This window comes from Eleginops maclovinus, chromosome 3 (assembly GCF_036324505.1).
Source record: "Eleginops maclovinus isolate JMC-PN-2008 ecotype Puerto Natales chromosome 3, JC_Emac_rtc_rv5, whole genome shotgun sequence".
NCBI classification, from domain to species: domain Eukaryota; kingdom Metazoa; phylum Chordata; class Actinopteri; order Perciformes; family Eleginopidae; genus Eleginops; species Eleginops maclovinus.
In genome coordinates, this window is record NC_086351.1 from 3,446,524 (window position 1) to 3,468,204 (window position 21,681).

The window sequence follows — 21,681 nt, forward strand, 5'->3', positions numbered from 1 at the left end:
TTAAAACATGCATTTAACACTCTTAAATGGATCTTTTATTGATGTTGTTCTTGTATGTCTACACAAGGGGGCACGCTTAGACTTGTTATGTCACTTCTGTGTCTAATCGGGGGTTAATCTTCACACACTTCATGCATTAGTTAACAGCTTTGCTACATTAGAGCTGTGCTGCTGTACATAGCCTACCTGTCAGCCCATAAATCCAGTCTGAAGCCTTTAAAACTTTAAAGGAGTGGTATAGATAGACCGGAGGGGAGGAGAAGTAGGAGGAGAATCCCACAGTGTAACTTTGAAGCAGGTTGAAGGGCCTTTAAAGAGCGTGTGTTTGTGTGGATGTCTGCCGTGAGTCAGTAGAGTTCACCGAACCGTCGCGAAGAGACGTTTCCGCCCACAAGAAAGATGGCGGCTCCCTTGCTGGTGAATCTTTCGGAGTCCTTAGGTTCCTCGGAACCAGCAGTTCGACTCATTTTATCTATTTTAATCGGTGAGTGTCGCCTCACGAATCACTTACGGGTTGTTGTGGTGTAGCTAACCGGATTGGCATCCGTCAGCGGGCAGGTTTAAGTGCTCTGTGTGACTGTTACATTCACTGCTAACATAACGCTCAGCCAGGTACTCACTGACACATAGCTACAAACCAGTTGGTGTGTGTTAGCTGGATAACTATTGAGTGTCTTTAAAGAATCTAAGCTAAAAGACACATCTGTAGTTAGCCTTTAAATACATGGCTCACTATCTAGACGCTAACTCATTCAAAACATCATCACCAGCGGCTAACTTGTTACTGACATGATAGTGATGTTTGCTAGTTTCGTGTAAAACACATTGTTTAAATTCGTTATTGTTGAACAAGCAACCAAACCAGTTGTGTTGGACTACTACTGTGTTAGCTATGTGAATAAATATCCCGAGAAACTAGATATATCTCTAGTTAGCCTTCAAATAAACACCGCACTAACTAAACGTTAACTCATTCATAACAGTAATACCAGCGGCTAACTTCTAACTGACATGATATTGTTTGCTAGTTTCGTGTGTATTATGTTGTTTAACTTCCTTATGGTTGAACTACAGATCAAACCATTTGTTTTAGACTACTGCTGTGTTAGCTTCCGTCATATATCCCTAGAAACCCGAGCTAAATGATATGTTTTAACTAAGCCTTTATGTAAAAATGCGCTAAACAACAAACCGTTAAAGTAGACTCGTTCAACAAATATCAGAATGACCAATGGCTAACGGACATGTTGGTCATGTTTGCTCGCTTCGTCTCGGATATTTAGTTTCTATCCTTTATTGTCCAACTAGCAACCAAACCAGTTGTGCCGGGCAGTTGCTGTGTTAGCTAGCCCGAGAAACTACATGTATATCTGGTTAGCCTTTACATAAGTACGGCTAACTTATGAATGACATTAAAGTGGTGTTTGCGAGTTTCGTGTGTATTATGTTGTTAAATTCCTTATGTTTGAACTAGAAACCAAACTAGTTGTGTTGGACTACTGCTTTGTTAGCTAAATAACTCTCCTGAGAAACTGACTGTATATCTCCAGTAACCCCTTTAATAAATAGCACCTTTACTAAATGTTATCTCATTCAAAACAGATAGTTGTGTGTGACATATTGTACTAAACTAGCTTACAAACTATACACAATGATGTCAACCTAGCTGGACAATTAAAATATTGAGACTGCCAAAACAACATTGTTTGTGTGCTGTGGGTTTTGCATAATTGTATGAGACTGGTCTTGGTGAAAATAATTGTCCCAATGTTGTTGGGGGAGGGAGTTACTTGTCAAGGAGAATGAGCTCAGGCTGCCAAAACATGCCCCCCAACCCTCCATTTTCCACTCAGTTGAGTAGAGGGGAGACCGTTGTGAGGGGGTTAAAAGGTTGGAGCAGAGCCTTTTCATAAATGTAGTATCTGCAGTTTCATTATATCATGTGTTGTAGTACTTTTTAAATGACAGGGTGTTACAGAGGTGTGGATGGGGGCAGGGTGTCCTCCCTTCTGTCCTCTCTGTACTTTGCTCTGACACATGGACACGTCTGTTTCTCTCTCCGTGTCGCCTCATACCGACAATACAATACATTGAACATGGCCTTGCAGATAAGACTTTGGTTGGTTAACGCTTGATTTTTAAAAAAGTCAGCCTGTTGCATGATCCTTGTCCCTGTGTTGCTCAATGTGGCTTGCATAATATTGTTGCCATAGTGCAAATGTGGTGGAAGAAATAACAGAAGTTATTGTCTGCTAAACATCGACTGATGTAAACCAACTACTTTGCCAGAGCTGATATACTAATGCACTGTGTGGTTGGAAAGGCTTTGCATACATGACTCAGATAACTCATTCCCTATAGCAGCTCTATATTTGACTTATTGGACTGAATACGTTTTATCAAAATGTTGAATTCATTCCTTTAGTTTCTATAAATCCCCTAAAATCAGACATCTCTTCATCATCTTTTGTCTTTACCTGTACTTTGTATGTGTATTTATATCCTCTTAATATGATAACTGTATGTGCCAAACACCAAGGGAAATATTTTCTGAGTGAAAGCCTTCTTGACATAAACATCTTTCAGATTTTGACTCCAGGTCACTGCGACTTTACTCAAATAGGAACAAGTTGTTCTGGGTATAAATACACTACTATTAATATGCCCCAGTGTATATTTATGGAAGAACTGCAGTTCATGTGGGGTTGACTAAAAATAAGCCTGTGCCCCCTCTTCATTGTAATTAAGGATCATGTGCACCCGTGTGTTTGGACCACAATGTAGGTCAAAGAGGAATACATTAGGGCCTAAGCCACACTCACGACTCGTCACTGAAATCAATTCATTGTTGCTTTTAGTCTTTTCATGGAACTTGTTGACAATTAGAAACAATTATAGAATATTGCTAGCAGATTGAAATGTGTTACTACTTACATTAAGAACTCAGATTAAGCACATTTTGATATTAAACTTTATCTGAGTTGGTGCAATGTCTTGTATTTTCAAGGTTTGTTGCACTTATTGTAAGTCTCTTTGAATAAAAGCAGCAGCTAATGAAATGGAATGTAATATTCACACAAATTGTAAACATCTTCTAATCTCAGGGAGGAAAATGTGTGTAGGGACTTTCAGATTGTGTGCTGTTTGGTCCCTCGGTTAAATTACACCTTAGATAACACCAGAAAGCATCCTAATTCTCACAAATATATTTGCTATAGACTTGTTTGAATAGTAGTTTCTATTTACATCAATAATAATGTAATGAGTCTCTCCATAGTCCTGCAGTTATCTTTCTCCTTGAGATGCCAGATTAGCAGCACCACACACACACCCCCACAAACAAATGTTACTAATGTGCTGCTGAGAATGTGCGATGTGTTTTTCACCACAAGGTCAGAGTTGATGATATCTGGGGGGGTCAACAATGGCTCTCTTGGCAGATATGAAGGTGCTATTAACTGTTGTTCTCTCTCCTCCTGTAGGGTATCCCTGTGCTATGGTGTACCGGAAGTATTTGTTCTACCAGACCCCCACCGTTATAAACGTGTTCCACGCGTTATCTGGACTGGCTCTAGCAGCATTCAACTTTGGTGAGATGAAGAGGAAGCCTTGGTTTTAATACCCTGGTTTTAAAAATGTTGTGGTCAAGCTCCTATTCTTTGAGGTGGAGAGATTTTTGGCAGTCTTCTTTAAAGCTGCACTGTTCATTTTCTTGTAAAAGTTATGTTTAAATTCATTGTACTTCACAAAATAATGCTTCCTCAGGCCAAACAAACATCTTATCCTAAAAGTAGTTTGCAACCAGGACCCTATTTCCTATGTTTTTGCTTTTCACTGACTAATAGGAACAACAATCTTAAAAATTGGCCAATTATTTAACACGATATCTGACGCTGCACCTGCTAAATAAGCTATTCCACCCTTTAGGGAAATTACTCGCCCTCAATGTACGTCATAATGTTTTCAGAAACAATTTGTGCCTGTCAGTGGCAAAATCAAGCTCATTCATTAAAGATACAGCGCTGTATTGATGCGATTCCTCCAAAAACTCCACAGGTTACCTTTCTTAACAATACTTTATATAAACTTCAATCAATGTTTACATATGACAGAGGAAAGACTGAACTTGACTAGAAAGCACTCTTGCTTGACTCTTAGGATGACTTCTTATGTAAAGTATTCACCTTTTAGGTCACTTCTGGGACGATGATGAATTAAATGTACTTCTCCTTATCATACATGTGGCCCAGTCTTTTTCAGTCCCTTTTTATATACAGTTTACTGGCTTCTAGAAGTATCAAATATTCTGACGATTCATTTCTAATGTGCAACTGGTTACAAAAACCAAACATTTTTGCAGCTTTAAAGATAGATAGATAGAATTGAGGATGAAACCCTCTTTATTGGTCACATACATGCACACAGCAGAGCACACGCAGTGAAATTGGTCCTCTGCATTTAACCCATCCTAGTACTAGGAGCAGTGGGCAGCTATTGTGCAGCGCCCGGGGAGCAGTGGGGAGGGGGGAAAATGGCTGTCCAGCAGTTCGAACCCTGAAGATATTCAATTTAAATCGGAATAGAAAAGTATTCGTCAGACTTTCTTAAAATTCATGAATTTCTGTTGCCAATTTCTTAGCAAAAGTGCCAACCATTTGCTTGACCCAGATTCTAAAATGTGTAATACTTGATGCTCTATCATGTCACATATAATAACAAACTGATTATCTTTTAGTTCTGGGCTATGCTTATACATCTAAAGTGTCATTAAAGGTAGGAAGTGCTCCTCCAGATAAGATAAATGAATGGAGCGCCCTCAGAGATAAGAGTCGCATGCTGTAGTAAAACATAAACTGCTAACATCGATCTTTGTCTTTCTTTATTCTGTTTTGTGGCTGCACTTGGATTTTACAGCAGGTGTGTTGCTTTATATTTCTCCTTATGGAATACTTTCCCCTTCCAAACACTCTTGGAAAGGGATGTGTGTGTATGCTGGATTTGCCTTGTTGTTCTCTTTCCATCTGTGCCAGTACTGAAGTGTGGAGGGAGAACATGCTGTTGTCATGTCCAGTCCTACAGGTCACACTTTAATGCACTCACCAACCCCCCCCCCCCGCCCTCTCTTTTTCCCCAGGCTCTCAGATCTATCACTCTGCAGTATGTGTCCTCGTCCAATTCCTGATGATGAGGCTCATGGGGAGGACGGTAACAACGGTCCTGAGCAGCTTTACCTTTCAAATGGTGAGACGTCCCCCTGTGGCTTTTTATTCCCTCTCTCTTCTTTTTAAGCCAATTCTTCCAGGCTTTCTTTTTTATGGAGTCATCTCCCTTTGCTCCAGTATCAGACTTTTACTGCAGTGGCTCAGGTGCTGCCTGCCAGTGTATCTGCACTCTGATAGTCTAAAATCTGATCAGCATTCTGCAATTTCCTTTAATTGCCTCTTTAATTAATTGCCTATCGGAAAAGTCAGCATCGCAATGGGTCCCTCCACGAAAAGCAACAGGATTTTCCATTAGAGATCGGTATATTGCGGGAAATAAGATCAGTGACACACACACACACACACACGCACACACACACACACGTTTTGTTCAGCAGGATAGTCTCCACATACTAACAGCATGATTTTTGAAATGTAAATGGGCTTGCCAGAAGTCAAAGCTAACGTTAAACCGCAAAGGAACTAAGTCGTGGTCGCATGGCAGACTAACAAGGGAAGTATTTACTGACACATTTCATGACTTAAAACAAAGTGTTAACGTGTCATTCAGCTTGTGTTAACCACAGACCTTATTTCAGCCCTCTAACCACAAACAAACGGTTGACTTCGAGACCAAGAGTGGCTCGATGCTGACTCTACTCCGGGTTGTAGGACTCATCCCTATAACCAATAATCTCATGATGGAGTCGCATCCTTTTTTGGGGATTGCTGGTTCCTTTTTTATTTTTGCATGCTTTTGCATTTATTGCTCCCACCTTTTATAGGAGCATGATCATGAAGCCACATTGTTTCGATCCACAATGTGCCCTTGTCAGATTTCCTTTGCATCAGCACCACACTTCCTGTGATTTGTTTCTGTGAATTTCCTCTTTCTGTTCTTTCTCAGTCATGTAGAAACAACACTTATGTGGAATATGTTCCTAGCTAATATTATTATTACTCCTGACTGCTACTTCTTAGGGAGTCCATTCCAACCAGATGTATGTTATTATGCAAATGTATCATTTAGTTTTACTCACGACTGCATCTACCCGCTTCTACTATGTTGCACTTACTTTATTTGATTGATACGGCCTACTAGTTTTATATGCATGCCTTTTTTGTTATGTAATAGTGTGTTATTTTCTCTCTCTTTACTGCTGTAACAATATAAATGTCCCCTCGGTGGGACGAATAAAGGCATTCTGATTCTGATGTAGATCTCTGATAAACATCTGCTCTCTCTTTTGTTCCTCTCCTTCCTGTAGGTGTACCTGCTGGCAGGGTATTACTACACAGCGACAGAGGAGTATGACATCAAGTGGACCATGCCTCATTGTGTCCTCACTCTCAAACTTGTTGGTGAGTTGACTCTCTTTGCACATGGTTTCCCAATTTCATATCTTGCTGTTGCCATTGTTGTAATCTCCCCCTGTACTCCAGTGAATGATTAATATGCTGATGAACTGCTGACATGGCCTTTGCATGCTCTAACTGTGATCATTAAAATGATAATGACATCAAACACTAGTCCTCCTAACATAGTTTCTGACACCAGTTGCATTTTCTGATTACAGGTTTATCATTTGATTACTATGACGGCGGGAAGGAACCAGTGAGTTTGTTGATCTCTTTGCTTTTGCCTGCTTCATCATTCCTCAATGTGTTCACGTGGTCTGTCTTGGAATGTCCTGTGTTTGAGTTTTGCTTGTTGTTTGTCTCTGTTAGTTTCTGTAATTGTCATTTCTTTTTGTCATTCGGTGATGTGGAACAAAAGGCAGATGAGTTGTTGAAGGATATCTGAAAGTTTTCAACCCAAACAAACAGACGATCACAATGTGAAAACACACAGACTATTCAATATTTGATCAAAACTGCAAAATGGACGTGCATTATTCAATTTGCACATTATTTATTAAATGGTAAGACGTGTTAGAATTACATTTGTAAGTATTGTGGAGCTGCCACAGACGCAATCGTATCATCTTCATTTGAATGAGCCTTTCTCAGTTTCTAAAAACATGCAGGTCCACTGATTGAATAATAGGTAAAAGGCTTAAACATAGACCATGTGAGAGAAATTGTGTTTGCTCCCACAACAATCAGCTGGAAACTCAAAGATAGTCATTCTCCTATCATCCAAAACAAAGAAATCTTCACATTGGAGAAACTGAAACCAGATTATAGTGACAGAAACCTTAGAGCATGACTACCACCGACCCAGAGCAGTATTAAAATAACTGCAACGTAACAAAAGGGCTTTGTGCCTGTGAGGAGCTGCTCTGACCCCTCGGCCTTCCCTCCTTTTATATGTAGCTGCAGTTAGACGCTCTCTGTTTGACTACCAAAGGCTCTGTGGAGAAAAAACAAGACGCTTCAGTAGAGAGGGAGAAACGGGACACAATACAGGGGAGAGAAATATCAGCACAGGGTGTGTGATGAGGGGAAAATGGCATGGTATGTCGTTTATGGGCCTTCTTCGTGGAGCGATATGTAAACAGATGACCTCTTTTTTTGTTGTCCTTATCCTAAAATCGTTTTCCTATTTTATCTGAGTTTAATGAACATTTTATGGGTGGTCGGGAGTACATTTACCAGGATAAGGAAACAACTTTTTGTATTCACGGACGACAATTTGTTTGACTAATGCAAGGAAACTGGGAAAAAAGGATGAATATCAGTTAATCAAACTCGATATTAATGAGTATAATGTGAGTATTTCTAATTATTGGATTATTTAATATGTGGGCTTAAGAAAGGTCTTTTGATCCCAGGACAATAAAAATGACTCTTATAAGGAAGTAATAGAAACTATAAAGGACATTTGAGAGGATGTTGCTGCATGAGGCCCAATGTGTTGCAACATCAGCGTATAAGATTACACATCTTTACTGAAACAACTAGTGACTAGTATACTGGATCACTCCAAATTAATTTATCACACATGCTGCAGTATTAACCACAATGACTGAACACAACCCAATGTTTTATAGCTACTATAGTTTAGAGGGAATCGTCGTATCACTCCCTGGCCTCCCTTTACCGATTTAACCTCATTTCCTTTCACAAAACTGTCTTTTGAGCAGCTCTTCCTTTTCCTGTTCTTTCACTCGTCTACAGTACGCTCGGTTCCTCTCGTGTCTCTCTGACAGCTGTTCATTTCCCCCTCTGTTGCTTTATTAGATTTTTATTCTAATGAGTGTTTTCGCTGTGCTTTTTCATTCTGTCGTGTCAAAATGTACAAATCTGCTTCCGTCTGGTTAATATTATCAATGCTAAGTACACAGTTTGCAGCCTGCAGTTAAATGCCAGTTAATAAGTATTCAGTGCAGCGGTATTGAGTTTGTGGTCAGTCAATATTGTTTCCAAAGTCATCCTTAGATACGTGATACTTCCTGTATCAACATGCTGGTAAATGACTCGTCTGCCCTTCTCTGCTCTCTTCTTCTCCTCTCTTCACTCCTCCTTCTGCCTTCTTTAATATATTTTCTTCTCATGTCCTTAAACTCCAGTCCCAGCTGAGTGCAGAGCAGAAGAACTCCGCCCTCCCCTCGGTGCCCTCCCTGCTGGAGGTGTGCGGCTTCTCCTATTTCTACGGAGGCTTCCTGGTGGGGCCCCAGTTTACACTGCGCAGCTACCAGAAGCTGGTGGCAGGGCAGCTCACAGACAGCCCCGGAAATCCTCCCAACAGGTACAAGAGTGAGAAAACCACTGGGGATGAAAAGTCACATCTGTACAATAAACCAGATCCCTGCAGGTAACGATGTTTCCCTCCAATCTCTCATCGTCATCTCTTCTGTCTTTCACTTCCAGCGTTACACCGGCTTTGAAGAGGTTCGCTCTGGGTTTTCTCTGCCTGTCCATATATACAATATTTAATCCATATTACCCAGACAGCTACTACTTAACAGATGAGTATGAGGTGAGAACAACGATATTTAAAAACATGAATCCTTCGATAAACTTGCTGAATATGTACATCTCCATACACTCTACCTCATTGCCGTAAAAAACAAAGAAAAGGAGGAAAATTGGATCCTTGTTTCACACTGAAGTTGAAGTAGTTTGGTATATGTACAGTATTCTCAAATATGCATTATGTGGAGTATGTGTTCTTATAGATTTTATTATTAATACATGTTTATTTACAGTGGATCTTCTGTTCCTGCGCCATGCCTGGCTAACCCGCTACTTCCTTTATAAAATAGTAGCACATTTTATGGATTGATAATGTTCATCTGTTTGTTTTGCTCAAAGGTTGTAAGTAGAAAAGGAAAAGAGTTTTGACTAAAATATGGGACTTTGTGTTTTCCACAGGCTCAGCCCTTCTGGTATCGCTGTGTGTTTATTCTGCTTTGGGCTAAAGTCATCCTTTATAAATATGTCAGCTGTTGGGTAATAGCGGTAAGTCACCTCTTGATCTAAAATATCCTAAAATATCAACACATAGACAGCAGCTCATTTAACAGTACAACACCACCCTTTACATACCTCTGCATACACCCACACATGATTGGATCCTTTTTTATTGTCACACCCTGATCAGCCCATGTGAACAGTCCCAGTTTATCAGGTTCCCGTGCTTTGTGGTGTGACCTGATGTTTTGTTGCAGGAGGGTGTATGTATATTATCTGGATTAGGCTACAACGGTGTGGTGGATGGTGAGCACAGGTGGGACGCCTGTGCCAACATGAAGGTGTGGGTCTTTGAAACCACGCCGCTCTTTGGAGGAACCATCTCTTCCTTCAACATCAACACAAACGCCTGGGTGGCCAGGTCAGTGTTGAACCCAGAAAAATCTGTTAAGCTATCTCACTAGAGTTTAACCCATGATTGTAGAAGTTAAATATTTACCTGATGATGGCCGTAAAGAAGAGGGGTATTATAGTTCACTCCAATATGCATATGTGGCAGTGCTTCACAGGAAAAGCTGGGCGTCACATGCTGCAGCCTCTCTTCACAGTTTGTTTTAACACCAGAGCAGTCATCACAGGGAGGGGAGAGACATCTGAGGAGGGGGTTAAAAGTGTGATATCCAGCAGGAGCCTCATGCATGAAACAGATTAAACATTCGACCACAGTGAGCAAAGCAATTTATTGAACATACAGTTTATTTCATGGTCCATTTCCGTTGAATGCATTAGGCACGTAACGCACACCATGAGACACGCAGAGCAGCAGACAGGGGGGGCGGACATTCTTCTGTAGTGGGGATCCACTTCTCTCAACAAATAGAGCGGTACCAAATGTGCTTTATGATGGGATTTTCTAATGTTTTCCTGTGCAGAAATCCTGTGTTTAAAGAGGCCCTGTGATGCTTTCTGTGGGTTGCCCTTTCATGTAGTGTGTGTTATAGGTTTTTGTGCATGTTAATGGTCTGCAAAGGCTAAAATCACAGAGTTCAGAGGGAGTTTCTCTCCAAAACACTCCCCCCCCGGTGCCTGAAACGCCTCCATTGGACTCCTTTGTTTACTTCTGAAACATAATGATATAACTATGTAACACTCGTGCTTCTACTGGCTAGCGCTCCAACAGATATGTGATAGGCTAAGGAGCGGGACCTTGACTAATCACAACAGCGCCGGCCAGCTAACCAATCAGAGCAGACTGGGCTCTGATTTCAGACAGCGGGTGAAAAGAGGAGCTGCAGCACAGACAGTATGAGAAACATAAAGAGCTTTTTGAACATTAAAGCATGGAGACATGTCCCAGTAGAGGAACAAAATAGAAATATGAACGTCATAATTGGCATACCAGCGCCGCTTTACACAGAATAAATTAAACGTGCTGAAAAAATAAGCTTTAAACTACTCAGTGCAGCCCCACTACCAGAAGTCCTCATTATACGGGAGAGCTTGTTGATAAAGAGCCTTCACGACCTTGGTAGATAAAATACAGACATGAAAAAATGCTCTCATTGTTTGACCTACAAAGAGGAGTCTATTTATAGTCACATTTGCGCCACTTCTTAAGCACGTTAGTGTAAAATGGGTTAAGTTTGGTATTAAACCTCCTTCCGCTGAAACAGAATCTAAAGAACGTGCATGCTTTCTGCGAGGCTTCCAAATTCACCCAGCATACAGTTGGGAAGGAGCCAGTGCGACTCAGAGAGGCATGACTAATTAGTACGAGGAGAGGAGGACAAAGTTTGATGTAGGGAGAAGCTCCTCGAGGGGTCAGTGTGCTTCAATTAAGTGCCGTTTGAAACACCTTTTTTATAGCTCTTCTAAATGACTATGTTAAAGTCAGCTGTTGTAGAGAGGGGCAAATCAAAGACAACGTGTCCCCCCATTAAGGACATCACAAAGGTTATGTCTTATTTAGTTTATTATCGGACAATCACTTTGTTCCAAGCATACAGAAGACCTTTAAGGCCGTGAGCCAGGATTTCAGCCGCAGTACTTCCAGTACTTTTGTGTGACCCCGCTCTTTACAACTGCAGTGTATATAAAACACACACACCGTATCAAAAGCATTATGTGTGTGTGAAAAGACCCGTTAACACTGGCAAGCATTGCATTGATGAGTACCCTTGAAGATGGTGGGATGTAAAGTTGTTGAAATGTTTCAATATAACCTCCGTTGCTATGCAACAACAACTTTCAGGTGAGTGAGTGCCTAACGTGGGCAGTGAGGCACCAAGCTTTCTGACTGCCCTCATCTGGATTTTAAGTCAAAGAAACAAACCATAACTCCTTCCTGTCTTCTTTTTTTAAGACATGTCTTCAAGAGGTTGAAGTTCCTGGGCAATAAGACCCTGTCCCATGTGACTACGCTCATCTTCCTCACTATTTGGCATGGTCTTCACTCCGGATACATCCTGTGCTTCTCCATGGAGTTCTTCATCATCACCGTAGAGAGACAGGTACAGATGCAGGCAGATGCACAGATATCCTTAGATAAGTACGTGCGGGAATCTCAAATCATCTTTTGGCTAGGTTGTACATTTGTTGTTTACCTTGTTTCCATAAAACCATCATTGTTTGCAAATGCATTCTTTACCAGAGACAGTCTCTTGTTATCAGATAGCATAAACAGAATTGATGAAATGCACTCACTGCTGAATAACTTGTGATTAAATATTGACTGCTGTCACAATTTGGCATGCATTTAATATATAAATGGTATTAATATAACCGTTTTGTGTGTGTGTGTGTGTGTGTGTGTGTGTGTGTGACAGGCCCTGGCGCTAGTGAGGGACAGTCCCTTGCTGACGAAGCTGGCGAACAGCCCTCTCTACCCCGTCATCTATTTAGTCCAGCAGTTTTTCCACTGGCTCTTCATGGGCTACCCCCTAGTGCCGTTCTGCCTCTTCACCTTCGACAAATGGCTCAAGGTAACACACACATGTAACATGGAGCTATCCACCCCACTGTATTTGTGATGAGGGATTTCTTTGCTCGACTACGTAACGATTCAAACAGAGCATTGTGACTTGTTAGAGCATCCAAAAAGCCCTTGGAATCACAAATGTTTTTGAGGCAATAAACGTGAAAGACCGGCTCTCATGAAACTTCAGTGAAACCAGCACTTTACGTATGAGAGGCAGTTGTTGCCAAGCTGTAATAGCAACTTGCAATATCAAAAACTGTTCGATTCTACGACACAATTATGCTTTAATGGTAGTTTAAGACTAAAATCTAACTTGCATCACATCACAGCTCGTTTACAACATTAAAAAGGTCAAACATTAAGCTTTTTATCAGGGGTTTTCAAGCAAGGCTCTTTCCTTCAAGGCATTTTACTGAAAAAGATAGCAGGTTTTTTCAGCATCTGGCAGACAGTCTGTCAGGTGAGCTACTCTGATGCTTCGGACACTGAAAACAGGGAGTGGCTGGTGTTGTTTTACCCTGGGGCTCCGTGAGGGACATGTGTTGCCTGTCAGGGGATCGGGGAGGGTATGCAGAGAGTATAGCGGGGTCAGAACAAAGGCAGGAAACCCTCTGGTGGCGACAGGTGAGACAGGGACAGAGCAGGTGTTTGCATAACATTGTCTAGTAAAAGCTGGGGAAGGTGGTTTTATTATTGGGCAATACTTCTTTTCTCTCCTTTCAACATATTGCATTCAAGAGGTCCTTCAGTGTAGGTGATTGTCTTGGGTTGGCATTTGAAAACACAGCACCCCCCCCTCACCCTTCAGCTTTAACCTCTGTGTCTTCAGCACAACAACAGCAAGTCAGAGTCAGGGAAAATAATAACCCTCTTGTTTTATTTAGCCAACCGTGATTTGAGGCGGTTGAAAGCTACAATATTGGCAAGGTGTTTCAGAGAGAAAATGTTGCTCATAGTTTAGCCTTCTGCTAACTGCAGCCATCAACTCCTCGCAAGGCTGAAATGTTGGCAACCTTTCCTCCCCCAATGTTGTTATAGCAACTTTTCCCCGAGGATTTTCTGCAGTTTAATCAAGAATTGTATGTATAAGGAGAGCTGTGCACATGCATCTCCAGAACGTTTATAGAACAGCCAATAGAAACGACCTGCGAGTCTGTCGTCACAGTTAGGATTTTCTCATGTCTGAATACTGATCCCAGGGGAGGTACAAAAATCAGACCACCTTCTGAAGGTTATTATAGGATGCTTTTGCCCAATAATGCCAAAAACAAACAGCCTGCCTTTTTAAGATCTGGATTTGTATTGATTGTTTTGTAATCTTTGTGTTTCAGGTGTATTCGTCCGTCTATTTCTGTGGTCACGTATTCTTCCTCGTAGCCTTTTTAGCCATGCCACATCTCCGAAAGGCGCTGGTGCCTAAGAAAGAACGGAGCGAGACAAAACAGGATTAAAACTTGGTACTAAGCGGCATGGTAAGCAAATGCAGGTCATTTTTCTTTTTGTACGTTTTGCCATTTCGTTTCAGTACTGATTGAACTGTCAGTAAATATCTCTGTGTTTGTTGCAGGTCCGACTAAGGCTAAATATCCACTGAAGGGAACTGCGACTTCCGAGGAGCAGAATGGAAAATATTTTAAGGCCTTTAGTAATATATATGTCCATGAAAAAATAAATTTCTATATATTTTTGTGTTTTAAATGGGAAGGGTGTTTTTATAAACATTCGGAGAAATGTTTACAGGAAATGACCATCGTGCCACATGGGGTGATTGTGAGCCAATCAGGGGCGGTTTCCTGTTTTTGTTGTTTTTGTAAAGAAACGTTGGACTTGTAGTAAGAACTTGAGAGACTTTCATGCTGTCGACACAGAATTGCACTCACCAGTCACGGGTTCAGAGTCATCGGCTCCGATTTTTGTTTTTTGTTCTCATTTCTCTCTCTCTCGCGTCTACCACCCACGTTTTGCAGCAGCAAGACTTCACAGGAGGTTAAAGCACAGCGCCAGCACATGTGGGTCTTTTTAATGTAATAAAACAAAATGCTTTGTGCAGAAAGACATGATTATAATAATAACATTAATAATAATTATCAGGGGGGGGGGGGTATTTCTTGAAAATGGCTGCCAGTGGTTATACAAGCACTGTAAATCACACACTGTACACTAATCCCGAACTCAAAATGGCCTTGTATTAATGAATGTTTTTACAGTACATTGGTTTTGGTTTTTGATTTGTGATGGGGATATAAAAAAAACTTGATTTTATAGAGTTTTTAAAATGAAGAAAAAGAGAACATTTTGTAGCTTTTGGGATAAGATTTCATGAGATCATTTGCATTGCTCTCTTACTTTCTCTCTGGTTTGATGTTCCTTGAGGTTTCTTTCTTTCGTTCCATGTTTCCTCCTCTCCCTCTCTTCGGTCTCCTCCACCCCTCTGTCCTAAAGCTCTGAATTGCACAGATGCGAAAGTGAAACATTGCAAAACAAGACTTGAACACTGCCCAATAACACACTCACTACAGTCAACACTTTTCATTCATCCTATCTTCACTATGATCTCCATATGGTGTTTTCAAAATGAGGAATATGTGAACTGGAAGCAACAGAAACAAAACGAATCACCGCTCTTCTGTTTGTAACAGCGGTGGTATTTAAAGAGGCGGAAGTAGAAGCATCCCACTGGGGGAATGCCTCTTTATCTAGTTTAATTTAATCTTTTTGAGGGGTTGTAGGGGTGGGGGGAGGGGGGGGCTGGATTGTCTGATCCAAGGCATGCTGGAGGAAGCTGCTGCCGTCCGACACGCACGGACAGGACGAACCTCACTGTAGCAACAGCCCAGATTTTTAGTAATATTTATACATGACATGGTGATTATTAATTGATGTGAATTGCTATTTCAAGAGACTACTTTTTTGCCTTATTCCTACCAAATGTACAAAAAGGAAAAACAAACTTGGGGATGGATTTGGAAAAGGGAGGGGAAAAGGGAGGGAGGGGATGTGATTTTCAAATACAATTTTATAATGTTCATTAAAAATGCTGCATTTCAAGCAAGGCCTCTAGTTATTGTGTGTGTGTGTGTGTGTGTGTGTGTGTGTGTGTGTGTGTGTGTGTGTGTGTGTGTGTGTGTGTGTGTGTGTGTGTGTGTGTGTGTGTGTGTGTGTGTGTGTGTGTGTGTGTGTGTGTGTGTGTGTGTGTGTGTGTGTGTGTGTGTGTGTGTGTGTGTGTGTGTGTGTGTGTGTGTGTGTGTGTGTGTGTGTGTGTGTAGTACTCAGGTCTTGTACTTGAGTAAAGTAGAAGTACTCAGGTCTTGTACTTGAGTAGAAGTACTCAGGTCTTGTACTTGAGTAAAAGTAGAAGTACTCAGAAATCTTGTACTTGAGTAAAAGTAGAAGTACTCAGAAATCTTGTACTTGAGTAAAAGTAGAAGTACTCAGATCTTGTACTTGAGTAAAAGTAGAAGTACTCAGGTCTTGTACTTGAGTAAAGTAGAAGTACTCAGATCTTGTACTTGAGTAAAAGAAGTACTCAGATCTTGTACTTGAGTAAAAGTAGAAGTACTCAGATCTTGTACTTGAGTAAAAGTAGAAGTACTCAGGTATTGTACTTGAGTAAAGTAGAAGTACTCAGATCTTGTACTTGAGTAAAAGTAGAAGTACTCAGATCTTGTACTTGAGTAAAGTAGAAGTACTCAGGTCTTGTACTTGAGTAAAGTAGAAGTACTCAGATCTCGTACTTGAGTAAAGTAGAAGTACTCAGGTCTCGTACTTGAGTAAAGTAGAAGTACTCAGGTCTTGTACTTGAGTAAAGTAGAAGTACTCAGATCTTGTTCTTGAGTAAAGTAGAAGTACTCAGGTCTTGTACTTGAGTAAAGTAAAAGTACTCAGGTCTTGTACTTGAGTAAAGTAGAAGTACTCAGATCTTGTACTTGAGTAAAGTAGAAGTACTCAGGTCTTGTACTTGAGTAAAGTAGAAGTACTCAGGTCTTGTACTTGAGTAAAAGTAGAAGTACTCAGATCTTATACTTGAGTAAAGTAGAAGTACTCAGATCTTGTACTTGAGTAAAGTAGAAGTACTCAGATCTTGTACTTGAGTAAAGTAGAAGTACTCAGGTCTTGTACTTGAGTAAAGTAGAAGTACTCAGGTCTTGTACTTGAGTAAAGTAGAAGTACCAGAGTGTAGGAATACTCTGTCACAGTGAAAGTATTCTAAATGTTCCTCCAGTGAAAGTAGAAAGTACTCTCCTCTAAATGTACTTAAAGTAGCGACACTAAAAGTAGTCATTGTCTGATTGGTCCATTTCAGAATAATATCTCTGATATGTTTTATAATGATTGATCATTAAAGTGTTCTCAGAGCTGGTAAAGGTGCAGCTAGTTTGAATGGCTTTGTATACTGCAGGGTAGCTGCTGGATTTACTGCAGGTGAACTGAAGTCTGATTTAAGGGCTGATTATATTTACCATCATTAATCCTAATCTGCAAAGTGAGTAAAGGTATTAAATACATTTAGTAGAGTAAAAGTACACGATTGACCTCTGAATTGAACGGAAGTGGAAGTACAAAGAAGCCAAATATTGAAATACTCAAGTAAAGTACCTCAAAACTGTAGTAAATGTACTTCGTTACTTTACACCACTGTCCATTGGTTTTATAAGTGTGACACGAGGGGCAGTAAGGGGTAATATGACGTCATTTTGCAGTCTGGAGATGAAAAGCTTTAGCTGTGGGGAATTAATAATTGTATTAATAAGGGAAAAAAGGGAGTTGTGGGGTCGGGGGGGTGGGGGGCGCAAGGCGGCGAATAAACAGATGAAATTGCTGGGTCTGAGTCACTCTCAATGTGCGTTCAACAGCAAAAAAGAGCCAGAGCAGCAGTCTGGAGGGGAGGGAGGGAGGGAGGGAGAGAGGGAGAGAGGGAGAGAGAGGGGAGAAGGACGCAGTGTGGGCGGGATAAGAAGCACTGAGAGGGAGGGGACGCAGCGTAATATTCCCACCGTTTTTCTCTCCTCCGTGTAGAGCCGAAAAAACAAGGGCATCCATCGCGCTCCTCATCTTCCTCGCCACCAAATCTTGGCTGAAAACATATCTCATTTTGTCATTTCTCCAGCTGTAAACACCCCTATCTGTCTCCTCTTCCTCTCCACCTGGGAGGTTTTGGTTTCCAGCCCTGAAGGAGGGGATTGCCGAGCCGAGCGGCAGGGCGTGAGAGGCGGATGCTGCGAGCGTAGAGTCTGGGTACGAACCGGGAGCATCACCGTCACGCACTCAGCACCACGGTAATGTCAAATTTGGCTTCAGTTAACCTTCATTTTCTGCGACATTCGCTCTGCTGCCTCTTCAAGCTGTAATAACGCATTTATAGAAGCTGGTAATGTGTCAACATCAGCCTGTAATGTAATGTCTGATTATTGTCGCATAGCATGTTCTATATATACTCTTGTATGTGTGTGTGTAGCAACCTGTGACCAGATGGAATCCCCTGTTATATATTCCCTGTATTATATATATTTGATCTGCAGAGTATGTCCTGTATCAAGGACTGCAGCAATGGAAGAGACTTGTTATGTCAATGAGAACCTAAAAACCCCCCAAGGACTCATTTTTCATTTGTGGCCACAAGATAGCAGCTGCATTTTTTGTTCTTCTTCCACAAACCACAATTAAAACAGGGGGCAAACACCCACACAGCCACATGCAAAACCAATTGTAGTCACACACACATTTACATACGGGACACACTCACGACCAGGTATGTGCTTACAGGCTCCATGCAGACTCTGCACGCTGATCAGATTGATTTTTGTGGAAAATGCGGTAATAATTATGCATTATTGGTTTATGCTGCCTCTGTATGAAGTTGGAATTTATAATTAAGGGTCTCTTTTATCTATGAGCGCCTCTAAGTGTTACATACACGACACTTTGTGCACTCTCTCGCTGTCTGTTCTTACTGTACCTGTCTCTTCCTGTGCTGATTGTTGATGCATGTACTGTATTCCTCCCCTCTTCCCCCCCCCCGACACACCTCTCCTTTCCTCCCTCAGATGGACAGAATGAATTTTCTCTCCTTCTTCCTCCTTTGCTTGACTTCAGTTGCCAGTAGCAACAAAGGTCAGTTTCCTCATCATTTTGTTAATTGTCATGTGTTGAGATGATGGTTGACATCCACACGGGACCACTGAGACCTGTCAACGTGCCATGCTGCTGTTTTACCCTGAAGCTGCTCTCCTTTATGAGTGTTTTATTCCACGAATAGACTTTACATGCATACGTGTTTTTGTGTTTCGTGACCCCGCAGTGTGCATGTGCCTGTCTCTCCAGTGCTGTGACTCTCTGAGAAGATGATGAATCTGTTTGCAGCAGCAGATTTATCATCCTGGATAACCACGACTCTGATTCAACATCATTGTTACAATGATGATCACGTCGGGGGAAAGGGAGAATAAAAACAGACAAGGGAGGATGTCAGAGGAAGAGGAGGAGGTGGTGGAGGAGAGGAATGCAAGGGGGCGGGGGGGGGGGGAGAGAGTGTCAAAGATGGGGGAAATTTTGAAGGAGCTGTGACAGGAGAGGCCGAAAAAGACGCAGGCTGATAAGCAGGGAGGAGCAGGAAGAAGAGGAAGGTGGTGGTGGTGGAACGTGAGATCAGGTGACACGAGGGAATAGGAAAAGATACCAGAGCTTTTGTGTGTGTGTGTGTGTGTGTGTGTGTGTGTGTGTGTGTGTGTGTGTGTGTGTGTGTGTGTGAGGGAGGGATGGAGGGAGGGAGGGAGACAGGCGAAGAGAGGTGGGTGAGTGCCAGGATAGAGAGAGAGAGAGAGAGAGAGAGAGAGAGAGAGAGAGAGAGAGAGAGAGAGAGAGAGAGAGAGAGAGAGAGAGAGAGAGAGATGGGATGGGATGCCTCTCAATCTGTAATCCCGGATGTAATCCACGGGCCTGATGGTCAGATTAATGCTATAGAGCAGAGCAGAGGAGGGAGGGGAGGGGATCAACTGTGGGGACAGAGGGTGGGAGATAAATGACCAAAAAAGAGACATGGCAGACGACTGAAAATAGATGAGGAGGAGGAGGAGGAGGAGGAGGAGGAGAGGGTGTCAGGGTAGACCTTGAAAGGAGAGGATGAATATCTCTGATGAGGGCTGATTGAACCTCAGTTCCTTCTCAGTACTGAGACAGAGAATTCAAAATTGTGCCTTTTACTTATTCTCTGATTACTTCCTTATCTGAATACTGACTTGGAGGCCTTGATGCTCGTGTTGGATTATCCATTCAAAAGATTTGAGCATTGATCAATCTGCAGATATTTCTTCTTCTTTATTAATCATTTAGTCTAAACCAAGTGAAACAATAGTGGAAATATCGTTTTTTCTGAAGGCCGTTTAATGTTCTCCGGCCTTCTTTGTACAAAACCGCACAGATATTCTCTTTATTCTCACAGAAGACCAAGAAAAGCAGGAAATCCTCCTCATTTGGAAGCATAAATGTTGGATATTTTTGCTTATTTTTTCTGTTGACCTCTTTGAATGAATGTCTTTTCACTTTGACTCTAAGAGTAGCAATACCTCAATGTAGAAATACCTCTTTTCCAGTGAGAATACTGCATTCAAAATTGAACAATCAGCAACATTTTATGGAAGAGAAACCTCACACTTTCACAGTAGTGTTATACATAATTGGATTGTGATTATGAATAAGCAGCATTTTAATGTTGTTGAGCACATTTTGACTTAGTTAAAGCTTTATCTGTCAAATACAGGTTGTGAAATGAAATGATTTCCATCTTTAATTTGGTGCAGTAGAAGAAAAAAGTAGCATAAATTGGAAAAACCCAAATAAAGTAGCTCCGTTCCGCAGTTTAATAAGTGCTTGAGGAGTTGCACTGAATCCCTTTGCACCACTCAGAAAAGCACATTTATATTCTCCAGTAAGGTAACAAGAAATGTGTTTGAATGGCTCCGTAATCAGAAGACTCAAGCGGTACCAGGCCCTGTCTTTGAAGAGAGAAGCAGTTTGATCAGATTCAGAACCAGCAGCGCTTTCCTCTGTTGACTCTCCGATCACAGACGAGAACGCGCAATTAGTTCCAGTCAGACTTTCTGGAAAATTCCCTGTGAAGACAACAAAGCAATTGCTAAACCCGAGTCTTGTGCGTCTGTCTGATTCCAAACTGTGTAGCCACGGCGTTAAGAGAGAGATCGAGGCAAACAGGAGGGGAGGCACTCGGGCTTTTGTTTATGCTCTTTGCTGGGGTGTAAAATCGTCATCCTTCTGGCTCATTAACTTGCCCTTTGATCACTCAGCGCAGAACATTCAGCACAAGGATGAATAATTAATTCGCAATTAAAGGTTAGATTCACATTAAACCTCGGGCATTTGATTTTGACTCTGCTGTTTCTTCCCGCATTATTGTGTGCCGCCTGTGGCTGGCCAGTTTGGCTGATTGATACGAGCAATAGAGCTCCCTGTGTGTGTGATAAGGTGAAATCTCACTGGCTTTAATTACACTGCCAACTGGGAAGGTGTGCAGAGGGGCCCTTGATGGAGAAAGACTGAAGGACTGTGCGATTGTGATTAAACTGTGTCCTTGTGGTCACACATGCATTGTGTATTCGCCCACTTCACCATGTCCTCTTCCATAATGGAGTGTTTAAAAATAGACACGATGGTTTCTTCTAATTGCTCCATTTAACCCAAAGCCTCTTTGGTCTTTTCCCTGTGCCGTTCAGCCAATAAGCACAAGCCATGGATCGAGACAGAGTACCAGGGAATTGTCATGGAGAACGACAACACCGTGCTGCTCAACCCCCCCCTCTTCGCCCTGGACAAAGATGCTCCTCTGCACTACGCTGGTAACAACCCGCCCCCCACCCCCCCATTGAACTGCATGGATGAGAAATTAGGGCTGTGTTGTATGAAGAAAATCAAAGATCCGATATTTCTAATCAAATATTCATTGTCCAGGTGACTTTGAAACATCTGTCCAGGGACTCCAGATGAAAAATGGCCTCTTGGCTAATGTGTCCTTGTTCAGAAAAGGCCTTGAAATGGAAATTGTAGGGTTAACTAACTCTTGGTGCTCTCATAGAGTCACATCTTTTATGTATAATCATTAGTCATGTGGGTTAGGGTTAATGAGTAAAAGCAAAT

The 21,681-nt window shown here is 41.7% G+C and overlaps 2 protein-coding genes across 2 annotated transcripts in view; both read left to right on the plus strand.

Moving 5' to 3' along the window:
• Positions 1-163: 163 nt before the first annotated feature.
• lpcat3 (lysophosphatidylcholine acyltransferase 3) lies at positions 164-15,582 on the plus strand. Its single transcript, XM_063878335.1, has 13 exons — positions 164-484; positions 3,483-3,590; positions 5,135-5,241; positions 6,470-6,563; positions 6,779-6,816; positions 8,714-8,892; positions 9,015-9,123; positions 9,519-9,605; positions 9,815-9,978; positions 11,920-12,067; positions 12,383-12,538; positions 13,866-14,006; positions 14,102-15,582. The coding sequence occupies exons 1-12, from the start codon at positions 400-402 to the stop codon at positions 13,983-13,985; spliced, it is 1,395 nt and encodes a 464-aa protein (XP_063734405.1). The 5' UTR covers positions 164-399; the 3' UTR covers positions 13,986-14,006; positions 14,102-15,582.
• A 1,944-nt stretch (positions 15,583-17,526) lies between these two features.
• Positions 17,527-21,681, plus strand: part of clstn3 (calsyntenin 3) — a 32,314-nt gene continuing 28,159 nt past the window's right edge. The window contains 3 exon segments of the mRNA XM_063878273.1: positions 17,527-17,810; positions 18,579-18,645; positions 21,261-21,383. Coding sequence (XP_063734343.1) covers positions 18,579-18,645; positions 21,261-21,383 — 190 coding nt within the window. The 5' untranslated portion in view covers positions 17,527-17,810.